At 34.1% G+C, this 13,698-nt stretch overlaps 1 protein-coding gene across 1 annotated transcript in view; it reads left to right on the top strand.

Annotated features, from left to right (window-relative positions):
* Nucleotides 1-13,698, top strand: part of LRBA (LPS responsive beige-like anchor protein) — a 613,453-nt gene that overhangs the window by 109,004 nt on the left and 490,751 nt on the right. The window contains exons 20-22 of the mRNA XM_045552108.1: nucleotides 483-564; nucleotides 3,640-3,763; nucleotides 4,070-4,262. Coding sequence (XP_045408064.1) covers nucleotides 483-564; nucleotides 3,640-3,763; nucleotides 4,070-4,262 — 399 coding nt within the window. The remainder of the gene's footprint in view (nucleotides 1-482; nucleotides 565-3,639; nucleotides 3,764-4,069; nucleotides 4,263-13,698) is intronic.

Here is a 13,698-nt window from a genome sequence, read left to right as displayed (position 1 = left end):
TGGATGTCTCATTTTAAAATTTAGTAAAAATAGAGTTATAATGCTGAAGTTGTTTTGTTTGTGTTTTTTGAGACAGAGTCTAGCTCTGTCACCTGGGCTAGAGTACAGTGATGTCATCATAGCTCACTGCACCCACAAACTCCTGGGCTCAAGTAATCCTCCTGTCTCAGCCTCCCAAGTAGCTGGGAATACAGGCACATGCCAGCATGCCTGCCTAATTTTTTTTATTGTTTATAGAGATGGGGGTCTCACTTTTGCTCAGGCTGGTCTTGAACTCCTGGCCTCAATCAGTCCTCCTGTCTTGGCCTCCCAGAGTGCTAAGAATACAGGCATGAGCCACCAAGCCCATTTACTGAAGTTATTTTATATGTATTAAATATTTAGCATGAGAATATTGCACTGTTTGATTAATATTGTACTTAGAGTTCATTAATAGTGATGCTAATATAGTGACTTTGTTTTGTGTTGTTTTACTTCTGTAGATTCTTATAGAACAGATTGGTACTCAGGTGGTACATAAACAGCATCCAGATCCTGATTCTTCAGTAAAGATACAAAACCCTCGTATGTATTTTATATACTTTAACAAAAACTACCTTTTGCTACTTAAAAAGAAAGTCACTGTGAAAAACCTAATGTTGATATTGTTGAAACAGATTGTTAGATGAATATTTAGTTAATGGTAAGGATATCATACTAGTTTTCTTTGTTTTATGTTGACTATAACCTTGAAGTGATGTTAAGTTATGTGGAAATACCTTATATAAAGGTTTTGAAGAATTGTATGCATAAGCTCTTGATTTAATGTATGTTCAGAACTTCAGCAAAATTTTGATTGCACTATTTAGTGATGTCAGGCTAATTTACTTGAACTGTGGAGGTAGCTTTCATCTTAAACTACTGTCAATATAAGAATGCCAAGTTTGGAATAGAAAAATATCTGTCTTTATTTTTTATGAACATAGTCCTGTTAAACAGTCTTTTATTTTGATATTTAGAATTTTTAAGCACTTGTAGAAAGTGTACATTTTTTCATCTTGCTTTTTAAGATCATGTCATTAAAATACCTAGTTTGTAGTTTTAAAGTTTACTTTTTATGTGTAGTGAGGTGTGTTTGTGTGGTGCTCTACTTCATTGCTAATTTTAAAAACATGTGACTTTTAAGTTTAATTTTCCTCAGCTTTCAGAGAGAAATGGTGTCATTTTGAGAGTGAAAAGAAGAGAAAATCTTGAATTTATAAATATATATATTAATATACATATATATGTTATCTGGTTATAGGGAAGATGACTTATATAAGAGTTTTACAATATATTATTGTCTCAGTTTATTTTGCGGTGCTATCAAAGAATAATTGAGATTTTGTAATTTATAAAGAATAGAAGTTTATTTTCTCACATTTCTGCGGGTTGGGAAGTCCAAAATCAGCGTCTCCGTGTTTGGCCTGGTAAGGGCTGCTCTCTGCTTCCAGAGAAGGCTGACAGGCAAGCTATAGGTAGTCAAATGTTTTGTGAAGCCTCTTTTATAAGGACCTTAATTCCATTAATGAGGGAGAAGCAAGCCCTCCTGTCCTAATCAGCCTGTAAAGACCCCATCTCTTCATAACATCACATTGGCAACACCTGAATTTTGGAGGGAAGACATTTAAACCATAACAATTACCTTATCTAATACCTAATATACTAGCTCAGAAAAGACAGGTAGTATAGTATGGTGATTAAAAATATAGGTTGAACTCTTGGTTATATGTCTTACTAGTTGTGTGACTTTGGGTATATTACTTAATTTTTTTAAAATTTCAGAATATTATAGGGGTACAAACATTTTGGTTACATGAATTGCTTTTGTACTATTTGACTCAAAGTTGTAAGTATGCCCATTACCCAGATAGTGTGCATTGTACTTGTTAGGTGTGCATTTACCCAACCCCACCTTCCCCCTACCACCTGCTTGATTTCTGATGAATGTTATTTCCATATGTGCACATAAGTGTTGATTGATTAATTCCAATTTAATGGTGAGTGCATGTGGTATTTGTTTTTCCATTCTTGTGATACTTCACTTAGAAGAATGGTCTCCAGGTTAATACAAGAGGTATTAGTTTCCCATTTTTATGGCTGAGAAGTACTCCATGGTATACATATACCACATTTTATTAATCCACTCATGGATTGATGGGCATGTGGGTTATTTCCGCATCTTTGCAATTGTGAATTGTGCTGCTATTAACATTCGAGTGCAGGTGTCTTTTTATAGAATGTCTTTTTTTTTTGAGTAAATACTCAGTAGTGGGCTTGCTGGATCAAATGATAGTTCTGCTTTTAGTTCTTTGAGGTTATCACCATACTACTTTCCATAGAGATTGTATTAGTTTGCAGTTCCACCAACAGCATGTGAGTGTTCCTATCTCTTCGTTATCAATGCCAGCATTTGTTATTTGGGGACTTTTTGATAAAAGCCATTCTCACTGGAGTTAAGTGATGTCTCATTGTGGTTTTGATTTGCATTTCCCTTATGATTAGAGATGCTGAGCATTTTTTTAATATGTTTTGTTGGCCCATTACTTCATTTTTGTGCCTTAGTTTTCTTATGTTTACAATTTCATATTAGCATCTACTTATCATTGTGTAAGGATTAAATGAATTAATAGCTGTATTTTCTTTGCTGCCTTATAATAATACTTCTTCAAAATTAGTGGCAGTTATTATCATCTCATGATTATCAACATCATTGTAATCATTGTTTAGGTAGAGAACTTTTCAATTTATCATTAGAGGAAGTCAGAAATTGCTCCCAAAATATCATTAAGTATATAACAAGGTATCTTTATTTTTGATATTTTGAACTCATTGCTTCAGAGTCCCCAATATCCTTGGCATAAGCCTGGTTTAGAATTCTTTAATTTTTAATTGGGTGAAAATTTGACGTATTATTTAATTTCAAATTCAGAGATATAGCTGTTTTTTTGTTTCTTATAACATCCTGGATTAAGTACATATTTTCAAAGGATTTTTTTCTTTAAGCTAAGTTCTGGAAATTTAGATGGCTTTATACTAAGACCATTATAGGAGCAGTTTTATTTACATTTGCTGGGGGGATGGGGATATTGAACATGTTTTAATTTCTTTTGGGTTTTTTGTTTCTAATTTTACTTCAAAAATTATGGAAACAAATCTTCACAGCTTTTAAAGTTCACTGTGTTAAAGGGAAGGCTATATGCATACCGTAAATTGTGTTGAGGAATCTGAGAACTTATTCCCTTTTTCTGAGATTTCAGTCATAGAGTTTTTGATTTGTTTGTTTTTAAGATCAACTTTACTATTTCATAGAGGTTAAAGAAAATTACCACTTTTACCATCATTCAATTCATTTATAATCTAAATTGTTTTATTTCAACCTTTTAAAATTCAGCTTTACTTTGCACATTCAAATCATGAAATAAAATCCCTTTCTTGTTTATAAATGCTTTCCAATGAATTTATGTTCTTTTCTGTAGATGATATCTTTATAACACAGAAGACAATGTTTTCAGTGGACATTTGTTCAGGGAAACTGAAGAAATTGCAATATATTAATGACCTTTTATCATGAGTTTTTTGTTGTATTTAGTTTTTACTTATTTATGAACTATCTTACAGAGATACTAAAAGTAATTGCGACCCTACTTCGAAATTCTCCCCAGTGCCCAGAGAGCATGGAGGTTCGCAGAGCCTTTCTTTCTGACATGATTAAACTTTTTAATAACAGTAGAGAAAACAGGAGGTAAGCTGGATCAGAAAGCGTTTATTTACAGTGTCCAAGTATATACTATTGTATAAGCCTATTTTGTGTTAGGAAAATTGCTTCAAAAATACTATGTAATGACTTTTCCATATGTTTTTTTATTAAGGGTGTGTTAAATAATGTTCCATATAAATTAAAGATTTTAGTGCTACATTGTTGAACTGTTTGAATATATACATAAATGTGGGTTTTTGGTGGTTTATTTTATTATGAACCTTTATATTCTAGAATTCTTTCAGATAATAGCATTTTTCCAGTAATTCATTACCATCTTATAATTTTCAGGAGTTTATTACAGTGCTCTGTGTGGCAAGAGTGGATGCTTTCTCTTTGCTATTTTAAACCTGAGAATTCAGATGAGCAAAAGATAACAGAAATGGTGTATGCCATATTCAGAATCCTACTTTACCATGCAATCAAATACGAGTGGGGTGGCTGGCGTGTGTGGGTAGACACCTTATCAATCACACATTCAAAGGTAAGTTTCTTTATGAAAGTATAATTTAGCATTTTAAATATCTATCATTTCGAATTTTACTCATTTAAAAAAATTCATATAGTTAAAATCAAGAAAAAAAGGCAAGTTATTCTCTGAAAGTACAGTAAAATGAAAAAGGAATCAAAAGAAATATAAAGTATTCCAAACTTCTTCAGAATCAAAATAATATTTTCAAATGTCAGTTTTATATGTGCTTAACTTAATAAAGTCAAACCTCATGCCACAGCATGAAGGAATTTGTTTGGAAGTAAGCCATGTTCACAGAAATGCATCTCTGAATTTTTTAGTAGTTAGAAGCTCTTGAACACAAGGTGGCGCGCTATATTCAAAGATGAGAAGTTGTTTTAGAATGTAAGATGGTTAAGTAAACAGAAAAGTACTAGCTGATATTACATCCAGTTAAAAAATGGGTTTGGAAGAATCTATGGGCCTGTTTTTTTTTTTTTTTTTTAAATTAAGCCAGTATAAGTTATTTATGTATAGCTTTTGTTTAAAATTTATGAAATATTCCAGGCATACAAAAAGGTGTAAAGAATAATGTATCTATTGTTGTTTATGCAATTGGATTCCCATCCCCAATTGCTTTGTCTACCATTCTTCACCCTACCCCGTACTCCCTATCCTACTAACCTTAATTTGGTGTTGTCTTTTCTGTCTTCCCTGTATCTTTATTACATATATAACTCTAAACAATCAAGAATTATATTTTTCATGTTTAAACCTAAGATAAATGCTTTCATACTAAATGCATTTTTCTGCAAATTTCTATTTTTAGTTACTATTTGAAATTCATCTACATTGACCCATGTAGTTATGTTCATTTTCTTAGTTGTATTCCATGGTATGACTCTATCCGTTTATCAGTTAACGAGCATTTTTGTACACATCTCATGTGTATTCAAGAGTTTCTCTGTATATATTCCTAGAAGTGGAATTGGTGACTTGTAAGGTGCAAATATTGAACTTTACAAGATAGTGCAAATTTTTTCCAAAGTAGTGTATCAGTGTATCTTTTCACCTGCAGTGTGTTTACTCATTGCTTCATATCACCTAATCACTTGGAATGGCTGGAATTTAAAAATTTGCCAATTTGATGAATTTTAAATGTTTTATCATCATAATCTTAATCTGCATTTTCACGTTTTGTGAGAGGTCTTTATATATTCTTGTTCTTAATTCTTGGCAAGCTGTATTGATTATGAATATCTTCTGCCAATTTGTGGCTTATCTATTTATTTTTAGAGTTTTATATTTGTGCCTTCTCAGGAAATTTTACATTTTGAATAATTAATGCAGAAAAATTTCTTAGTTTCATTTATGGTCTATGCTTTTTGTATCTTGTTTAAGAACTCTTTCCTTATTCAGAAGGAATATTATATAATTATGAATTGACTAGAAGGAATAAAGAATAAAAATGATAAATTTGGTACATATTTAAGTGTTTTACTATCAAAATGATTATTCTAGAATGTTTTGCTATTCTCTAAGAATGTATTGCCATTTCCTATTTACATATTTTCAGATGTTTGAATAGCCTTTGTTTTTTTAGTTTTTTGGAGGGGTGGTATTTGAACGTAGCTAAGGATTATTTATTCTGCCTTCTCTTTCCTCAGTGAGCAAAAGGTGTGCTTATGTTGTAAGGGCTTACAAGGATAGTTTAGGTTGGAGGAACCACCCTATGAATATATGTTTGAGTAAAATCCAGTGGTAAATAAGAAAAAGATCTAATTTTATAAAATGGCTTTGTTGTAGTCAGTATATTTTTGAGGCTGATGAATTTAGTCTAAAGCACAGTTTAGCCAACCACGGTCTAAGGGCCAAATCTGGCTTGATTTGTTTCTCTAAATAAAATTTTATGGGAACATAGTCTCTCCTGTTCATTTATATATCATATATGGCTACTTTCACACTACAAAGATAAAGTTGAGTAGTTGCTCTGGCAACTACATGGCCCCAAAGCCTAAAATATTTACTGTTTGGCCCTTCACAGGAACTGTTTACTACCCCTTGTCTAACTTGGTTTAGTTTGTGCTGATGCCCAGCTATACTGCTGTCTAATGCAGTGGACTGCTGCAATCTGGACTGATTTTCTGCTAATGCCATTTTTCCCTTCAAAAGATTATGAGAAAAATAGGGTTGAATTTGGGCCTCATACACATTTGAAGTAGATTTCAGAGATATCTCGGAGGGGATCCTAGGTTAGGGAAGTGCCAAGTTTAAAGAACATTTTTCAGATTTTCTAATGAGTGTATGTCAGTTCACCTTAGTTTTTTCAGGTCCTTAGGAAGGATGGCTAGAGGAATATAACCTTTAGAGTAATAGTTATTAAAGTGTAGCCTGAAGACCTTGGGAGCCCATGAAGGGGACCATCATGAGTCTGTGAGGTCCTCCTTTCCTACTGCTTATCTACAAGGGCTGTCTGGAAAGTATCCAGTCTTTATATCCGTGTATCCATGACTGGATACTCTCCAGACAGCCCTCGTACATGAGGGTGGATTTTCTTCTTGTACTTCACCCAAACCAATATATGCAGCATATTGAAAAGAAAAGCAAATATAAGAAAACAACACATGTTGAAAAGAAAAGGAAATGTAAGAAAGCAACTGTCTTCTATGAAGCCAGACATTAAAGAGATTTGCAAAAATGTACAATGATAGTGCTCTTCTTCTTCTTCTTCTTATTTGGTCCTGAGACCAAAAAGTTTAAGAACTGCTGCCTTAGAAAGTCATAGGACCAATAGCCTTGTCTTTTTGAGTTCCCTATCTACAAAATAAAGGAGTTGGGTTAGGTAATAATATCTCAAGTGCTTTGAGTTTTTAAACATTTAGGACTAAATTTTTATATCTGGTTATCAATCCATTGTGTAAGCAATGAAAGACCATGGACTTCAGAGATAGGGTAGTTCTGGGTTTGAATCCTGATTTATAGGAATTATTACCTGCAAAGGTCAGGCAATTTTAAAAACTTTTTTCAACCATCAATATCGAAGCTAGAAAGAAGGGTAAATGTGGGTTTTTATTTATATAATATTTATATTTATATAAATATGTAAATGGGTATGTGTGTGGATACATGTATACACACACACATAGCATGTTGTTGAAGCTAAGAGTTACTTGAAATCATAGAAAGTAGAATTAAATGCTCAAGTGAATTTTCTCTGGTTATACTTCTATCATTATCCTATTCATGCTTTTCTTCTCATTTGTACTGCTAGCACACTAGTTCAGGCCCCAGTCACTTCATGTTTTTATTTAAATATAACTTTTAAAATGAAGAATTAATTATATCTAAAATAATTTGCATAACATATGTGCTATGAAATATTATAAAGGAAGAATTCTAACTATGCCACCCAATTTAAGAACATGCTGTGTGGTCTTCCCCATCTTACCCATCCCTGCTTACCCCAAAGGTAGTCACTATTTTGAATTTTGTGTTTATAATTCCCTTCTTTAGAAAAAGTTTAAAAATGTATTCTTAAGCAATGTATTATCTAATTTTGTCTTTTAAAAATTTTATGAGAATGACATTATGATGTGTGGACTATTCTTTTACTTATTTTTTTCTCCATCAAACCTTTTGTTTCCAAGTTCTTTCTTATTGTAAGTATGTATCTTTAGTTCATTCATTTTTACTGCTGTGAATACCTCAAGTGCTCAAAGACAAAGGTTTCAATAGAGCTGTGATTTTCAAACTTCTTATAACTGATCTACAGTATGAAATTTATTGTGACTGGGTGTGTATGTATATATACACATGCACTCATACGTTCACACACAGACACACACACCAGAAGCAGTGGTTCCATGAGACAATATTTACCCTTATTAAACTTTAGGTATAGTCATGCACTCGGATGTTTTCTATTCTTTTTCATTTAAAAAATTCTGATAATGCCTCCAATTAGTTGATTCCATGATCTGCAACCTGAATTATCCTCAATTTGAAAAAGCACTGCTTTAGCAAATATAACTAGGAGTAGAATTTCTAAGTCCTAAGTAATGTTCCATCCTTTAACCCTTGATACTGTTAGACATCTTATTTTTGCATGATTTTGTCTTTCACCTTACTTTTCTATTAAGTTTTTCTTTTTCTTCATCATTTGTAGTTCTTTGTACACATCCAGATTACTCCTAGTCTGCATATTTCTAGTAGTCTTTAGCACTAAGTATCATTTTCCTATGGGTTTATTAAGCTAAAAAATAACATACGATGTTGTTCGCCTCCATAAACACTTTGTTCTAACCTTCTTAGAAACACAAATATATTTTTTATAAAATAATTTCCACCTCATGTTTTATTGTTCGGCTTGATAAACATATTTCTTACCTCGTCTTCCACTACTTCACTTGATAAAAATCTCCACTCTGGATGTATGGTTCCAGTTCTTTTGAAATCTATCATGTTTTGTTAAATCTTCAATTTTGTTTATTCCTGTAATTCTTTGTATTTATCCAAATCCTTTATATTTTTCAGGACCTAACAGCTAAATCACCTCTGTACGATGGTTTTTCTTGTTCTCAGACCATGTCAGTTTGTATGCATTCATAGCACTTAATTTTCTCTTGGTATCTCTCTAAGTAACTCACTCTCTCTACTCCCACCTCCCTCAGCCTCCAACTAATCAATCAATCGCCTCCACCTGGCACCCTGGCTATTGGTGTTGACTCTGGGTACCTGGTGTAGTCTGCCTGGCTAACTCTCTCCCTCTGCCTGCCTGTTTCTTTTTCTTTTTTAGCCACTACCTCCTTCTCTCCACATTCTCTACCCATTCTGTTCACTGCCTGGCTAACTCTCTCCCTCTGCCTGGCTAACTCTCTCCCTCTGCCTGCCTGTTTCTTTTTCTTTTTTAGCCATTACCTCCTTCTCTCCACATTCTCCACCCATTCTGTTTCATTTGCATTCTACCTCCCCCAACCTATTTCTCTTTTTCTCTGTCGGTTCCTCTCTCAGTGAATCTCCATCTGTTTTGTCTGTGCTTGCTCTGTCTCCCATCTCTCTGTTGATTGGTCAGACACTTGCTTGATCTCTCTCAGTCATTCTCAATCATTCTGTGTCTAGGTCTCACTGCAGTTGCCCAGTTCTTTTCTTCCCCTTTCCATCTTTATCTTTCTTCTTTTTAAAATCCCTTTCTACTCCTCCCTTTTGTTCTTTCTATCTTCTGTTTAAGTACTTTCTAGTTACTATGAAAGATTAGATGAATCGGGAACAGATCCTATTGTGAAAGAAGTTACCGTCTAATATGAGAGATAATATATTTACAAAATAACTAAAATACAAAGTTGGAAGCAATACATGCTGCAGGAGAGATATATACATAGTGAAAGGAGAGACAACTTCTACCTGAGGGTATCTGAGAAGTTTATGGAACAGATGTCATTGACTACAACCTTGAATAAATAAGATTTGGCCATATAGAGATTGGGATGGCAGGAATTAGTGGTAGAGGAATTGGCATAAGCAAAAACACAAAGATGGTGTCATTGAGGGAAAAGTACGGTGAATTACTTTGTTTCCTTGGGGGTGTGTGGCCTATATGAAGAAGAGCAATAATATGTAGTGTACCAAATGTGGACTGACATTTAATCATGTATAATCCTGTAATATCTCTTATATTTTTGGTTAAAGGTTGGTTCTTTTGTTTTATTTTGGCTGCTAAATTGTAAGCTCTTATCAGTTGGGATGAAAGGTTTTATACTTGTTCATATCTCCCATATAAGTATGCATAGTGCTGAGTACTTGGCAGTTGCACATTAAATGTTTATCTCAAGAAGAAGGAAGAACTATATCATCATTATTTAGAGCTGTTTGGTTCAGTTGTCATGTGGCACCATGCTACTCTGTGTGTGACTTAGTGCCTCAGTCTTCTCTCATCAGTGAAATAGCTCAGTAGCTGTCCATTAAAGCACCTATGCCACAATCAGTCATAGTATAATTTGGGGATCACCTCATCACAGTAGCCTGGGCTGTGCATTTTGTTACAGTTTTGTGAGCCTCACCTCAGAATCTTCATCATGTGGGAAAGTTCCAGGAAAACTGTAGTTTAGAATAAGCTCTATGCACTCTAAACTTTCAACACTTTTACGAGTGTACAGGGAATTTTTTTGTGTGAATTTTCATAAAATTTTCTCTTCCCCCTTCCCATAATATAGTGTACTCTTTAGAAAGCATCATAGAGATGGGGGATTCTAAATAAATTAAATATGTACCCTAGTTTATGACTCCTTAATACATTTTTTTTATTACAAAGGAGAATCCTTTTTGTCTTTCTGAGAGCATATGTTATGGTCCAGAGAATGTTAAAGAAATATAAACTACTATTCTTATGTAGTATCTGAAATCAGTATTTTTATACTCAACCTATATAGAACAAATGCAAAATAGGCTTTAAATTTTATGTATGTGTGTATGTATATTTACAGTCATGCATGCATAATGACATTTTGGTCAACAATGAACTACATATGTGAGGTGGTCCCAGGGATTACAGGAAAGCTGAAAAATTCCTGTCGCCTAGTAATGTTGTATCTGTGGGTACCGTCATAGCACAACACATTACTCACATGTTTGTGGTGATGCTGGTGTAAACAAACCCACTGTGCTGCCAGGCATATAAAAGTCTAGCACGTACAGTTACATACAGTACGTAATACTTGATAATGATATTAAATGACTATGTTACTGGTTTATATATTTATAAATGTATATTATACTATACATTTTATTGTTATTTTAGAGTTATATTCTTTCTACTTACCAAAAAAAAGTAAACTGTAAAAGACCCGCAGGCAAATCCTTCAGGAAGTATTCCAGAAGAAGGCATTGTTGCCATAGGGATGACAGCTCCATGGTTGTTATTGCCCCTGAAGACCTTCCAGTGGGACAAGATGTGGATGTGGAAGACAGTGATATGGATGATCCTGACCCTGTGTAGGCCTAGGCTAATGTGTGTGTGTGTTTCTCAGGTTTTCACAACAAAAGTTTAAAAGGTAAAAAATTAAATAAAAAATTTTAAAAATAGAAAAAAGTTTATAGAATCAGGATATAAAGAAAGAAAGTATTTTTGTACAGTTGTACAATGTGTTTGTGTTTTAAGCTAAATGTTGTTACAAGAGTGAAAAAGTTAAAATTCAAAAGTTTATAAAGTAGAAAAGTTACAGTAAGCTAAGGTTAACCTGTCATTGAAGAAAGAAAAGTATTTTAAAAATAAATTTAATGTGGCCTAAGTGTACAGGGTTCATAAAATCTATAGTAGTGTACAATAATGTCCTAGACCTACACATTCACTCAGCAGTCACTCTCTGACTCACGCAGAGCAACTTCCAGTCCTGCAAGGTCCATTCATGGTAAATGGCCTATACCATTCATGGTAAATGCTACATTACACATTTTTTTTTTTTTTTTTGAGACAGAGTCTCACTCTGTTGCCCGGGCTAGAGTGAGTGCTGTGGCGTCAGCCTAGCTCACAGCAACCTCGAACTCCTGGGCTTAAGCAATCCTACTGCCTCAGCCTCCCGAGTAGCTGGGACTACAGGCATGCACCACCATGCCCGGCTAATTTTTTCTATATATATTTTTAGTTAGCCAGATAATTTCTTTCTATTTTTTTTAGTAGAGCCGGGGTCTCACTCTTGCTCAGGCTGGTCTCGAACTCCTGACCTCGAGCGATCCACCCGCCTCGGCCTCCCAGAGTGCTAGGATTACAGGCGTGAGCCACTGCGCCCAGCCTATTACACATTTTATATCTTGTATACCATATTTTTACTGTATCTGTTCTATGTTTAGATACGCAAATACTTACCATTGTGTTACAATTGCCTGCAGTACTCAGGGCAGTAACATGCTGTACAGGTTTGTAGCCTAGGAGAAATAGGCCATACCACGCAGTCTAGGTGTGTAGTAGGCTATATGATCTAGGTTTGTGTAAGTACACTCTGTCATGTTCACACAACGATGAAGTCACTTGATATATTTCTCAGAACATATTCCTGTTATTAAGTGACACAGGACTATAGTTTTGTTTAGTTTATATATTTTTTTACTCTAGTGACTAATGGCTTTAAACAGATCTTAAAGTCTTTGGAAAGAAAACAGTTACTTTAAGGAGAGGCCTCTTGTGCCTACTTTTGGCCAAGAACTAGTCTCACTCAAGTTTTTAGTATTGCCTGTATAAAATGGGATAAATGCTATTAATCATGGAGTGCTTTAATCTGAGTAAAACTAAACTTAATCACTTTTTGCTGTGAGAGTATACTTAAAAAAAACGTGAGTCAGTTGTGGTGGCTCACCTGTAATCCCGGTGATTCAGAAGGCTAAGGTGGGAGGATTGCTTGAGCCCCGGAGTTCAAGGCTAGCCTGGGCAACATAGCAAGACCCCATCTCTTTTAAAAAATGAAAAAATTAGTTGGGTGTGGTAATGCACACCTATAGTCCCAGCTACTTGAGAGCCTGAAGGCAGGAGGATCACTGAGCCCAAGACTTCGAGGCTGCAGTGAGCTGTGATCATGCCACTGCACTTCAGCCTGCACAACAGAGCGAGATCCTGTCTCTAAAATAAATAGCTAGCAAGCATTACTTAATTTTATGAGAGGGAAAAGAAAAATTTAAAGTTATAAATAAGTTGGTTCTTGTAATTTTCTCCTTTCATTTTAGTGTTTCATACTTGTCTTTTATTTCTTTGTGTGAATTCTCTTCATTTATTAAAAGACTTTTCTTTTTCATGAGGTTTATACAAAGTAATTTATTTGAATACTGCTTTTCTCTTTTTTTTGAATTTTAAATCCTGGTACCTAGTTTTAAAATACAGTGGACAACTTATGCTTTAAGGCTCTTCGAATCATTATTTAATAAAGTTCATGATAGAACTGAGGTGATTCAGTAAGTAGGTAAATAATTTCTAGCATCTATCTAAAACTTCTGCTGGAATTATTGGAACTAAATTTTCTTTCTCTAAAAATATCCATTCTAAAGCTTTTAAAATATTGTCTTGCATACAGTATGAAGTGGCGCTTACTTTTGCCTTTTTGCAATAATTTTGAATATCAATATCACAAATTTATAACATGGTTCTTGATAAAGAACTGGTGTGTAAAGAACTAATGTTACAGAATTGGATAGCTTTTGCAGAGTTACATCAGGATACATGCAGCTGCTATAAAAAGCCAAAGAAACTCAATTGCAATTTTATTGTCTAGTTTGATAGATTTCCTGCCACCTTGATAGCAGAGAAGCTGTTTGTCACTGTATGCATCTCCTCCAACATCTGAACTAGGTTTTATAAGCAGTAATAGGCTCTTCTAGTGTAACTGCATAATGTTGGTTACTTTGGTCTCAGGGTTTCAAATGTGTACCTAGTAACCTTTGTAATTTCATTGTCTTATTTGTTGTCCAGGTTTTCATTTTTCCTCTTTTT

Source organism: Lemur catta, chromosome 5, assembly GCF_020740605.2.
Source record: "Lemur catta isolate mLemCat1 chromosome 5, mLemCat1.pri, whole genome shotgun sequence".
Taxonomy (NCBI): Eukaryota; Metazoa; Chordata; class Mammalia; order Primates; family Lemuridae; genus Lemur; species Lemur catta.
Note: the sequence above shows the minus strand (reverse complement) of the source record. Positions and strands in the feature narration are given on the sequence as shown.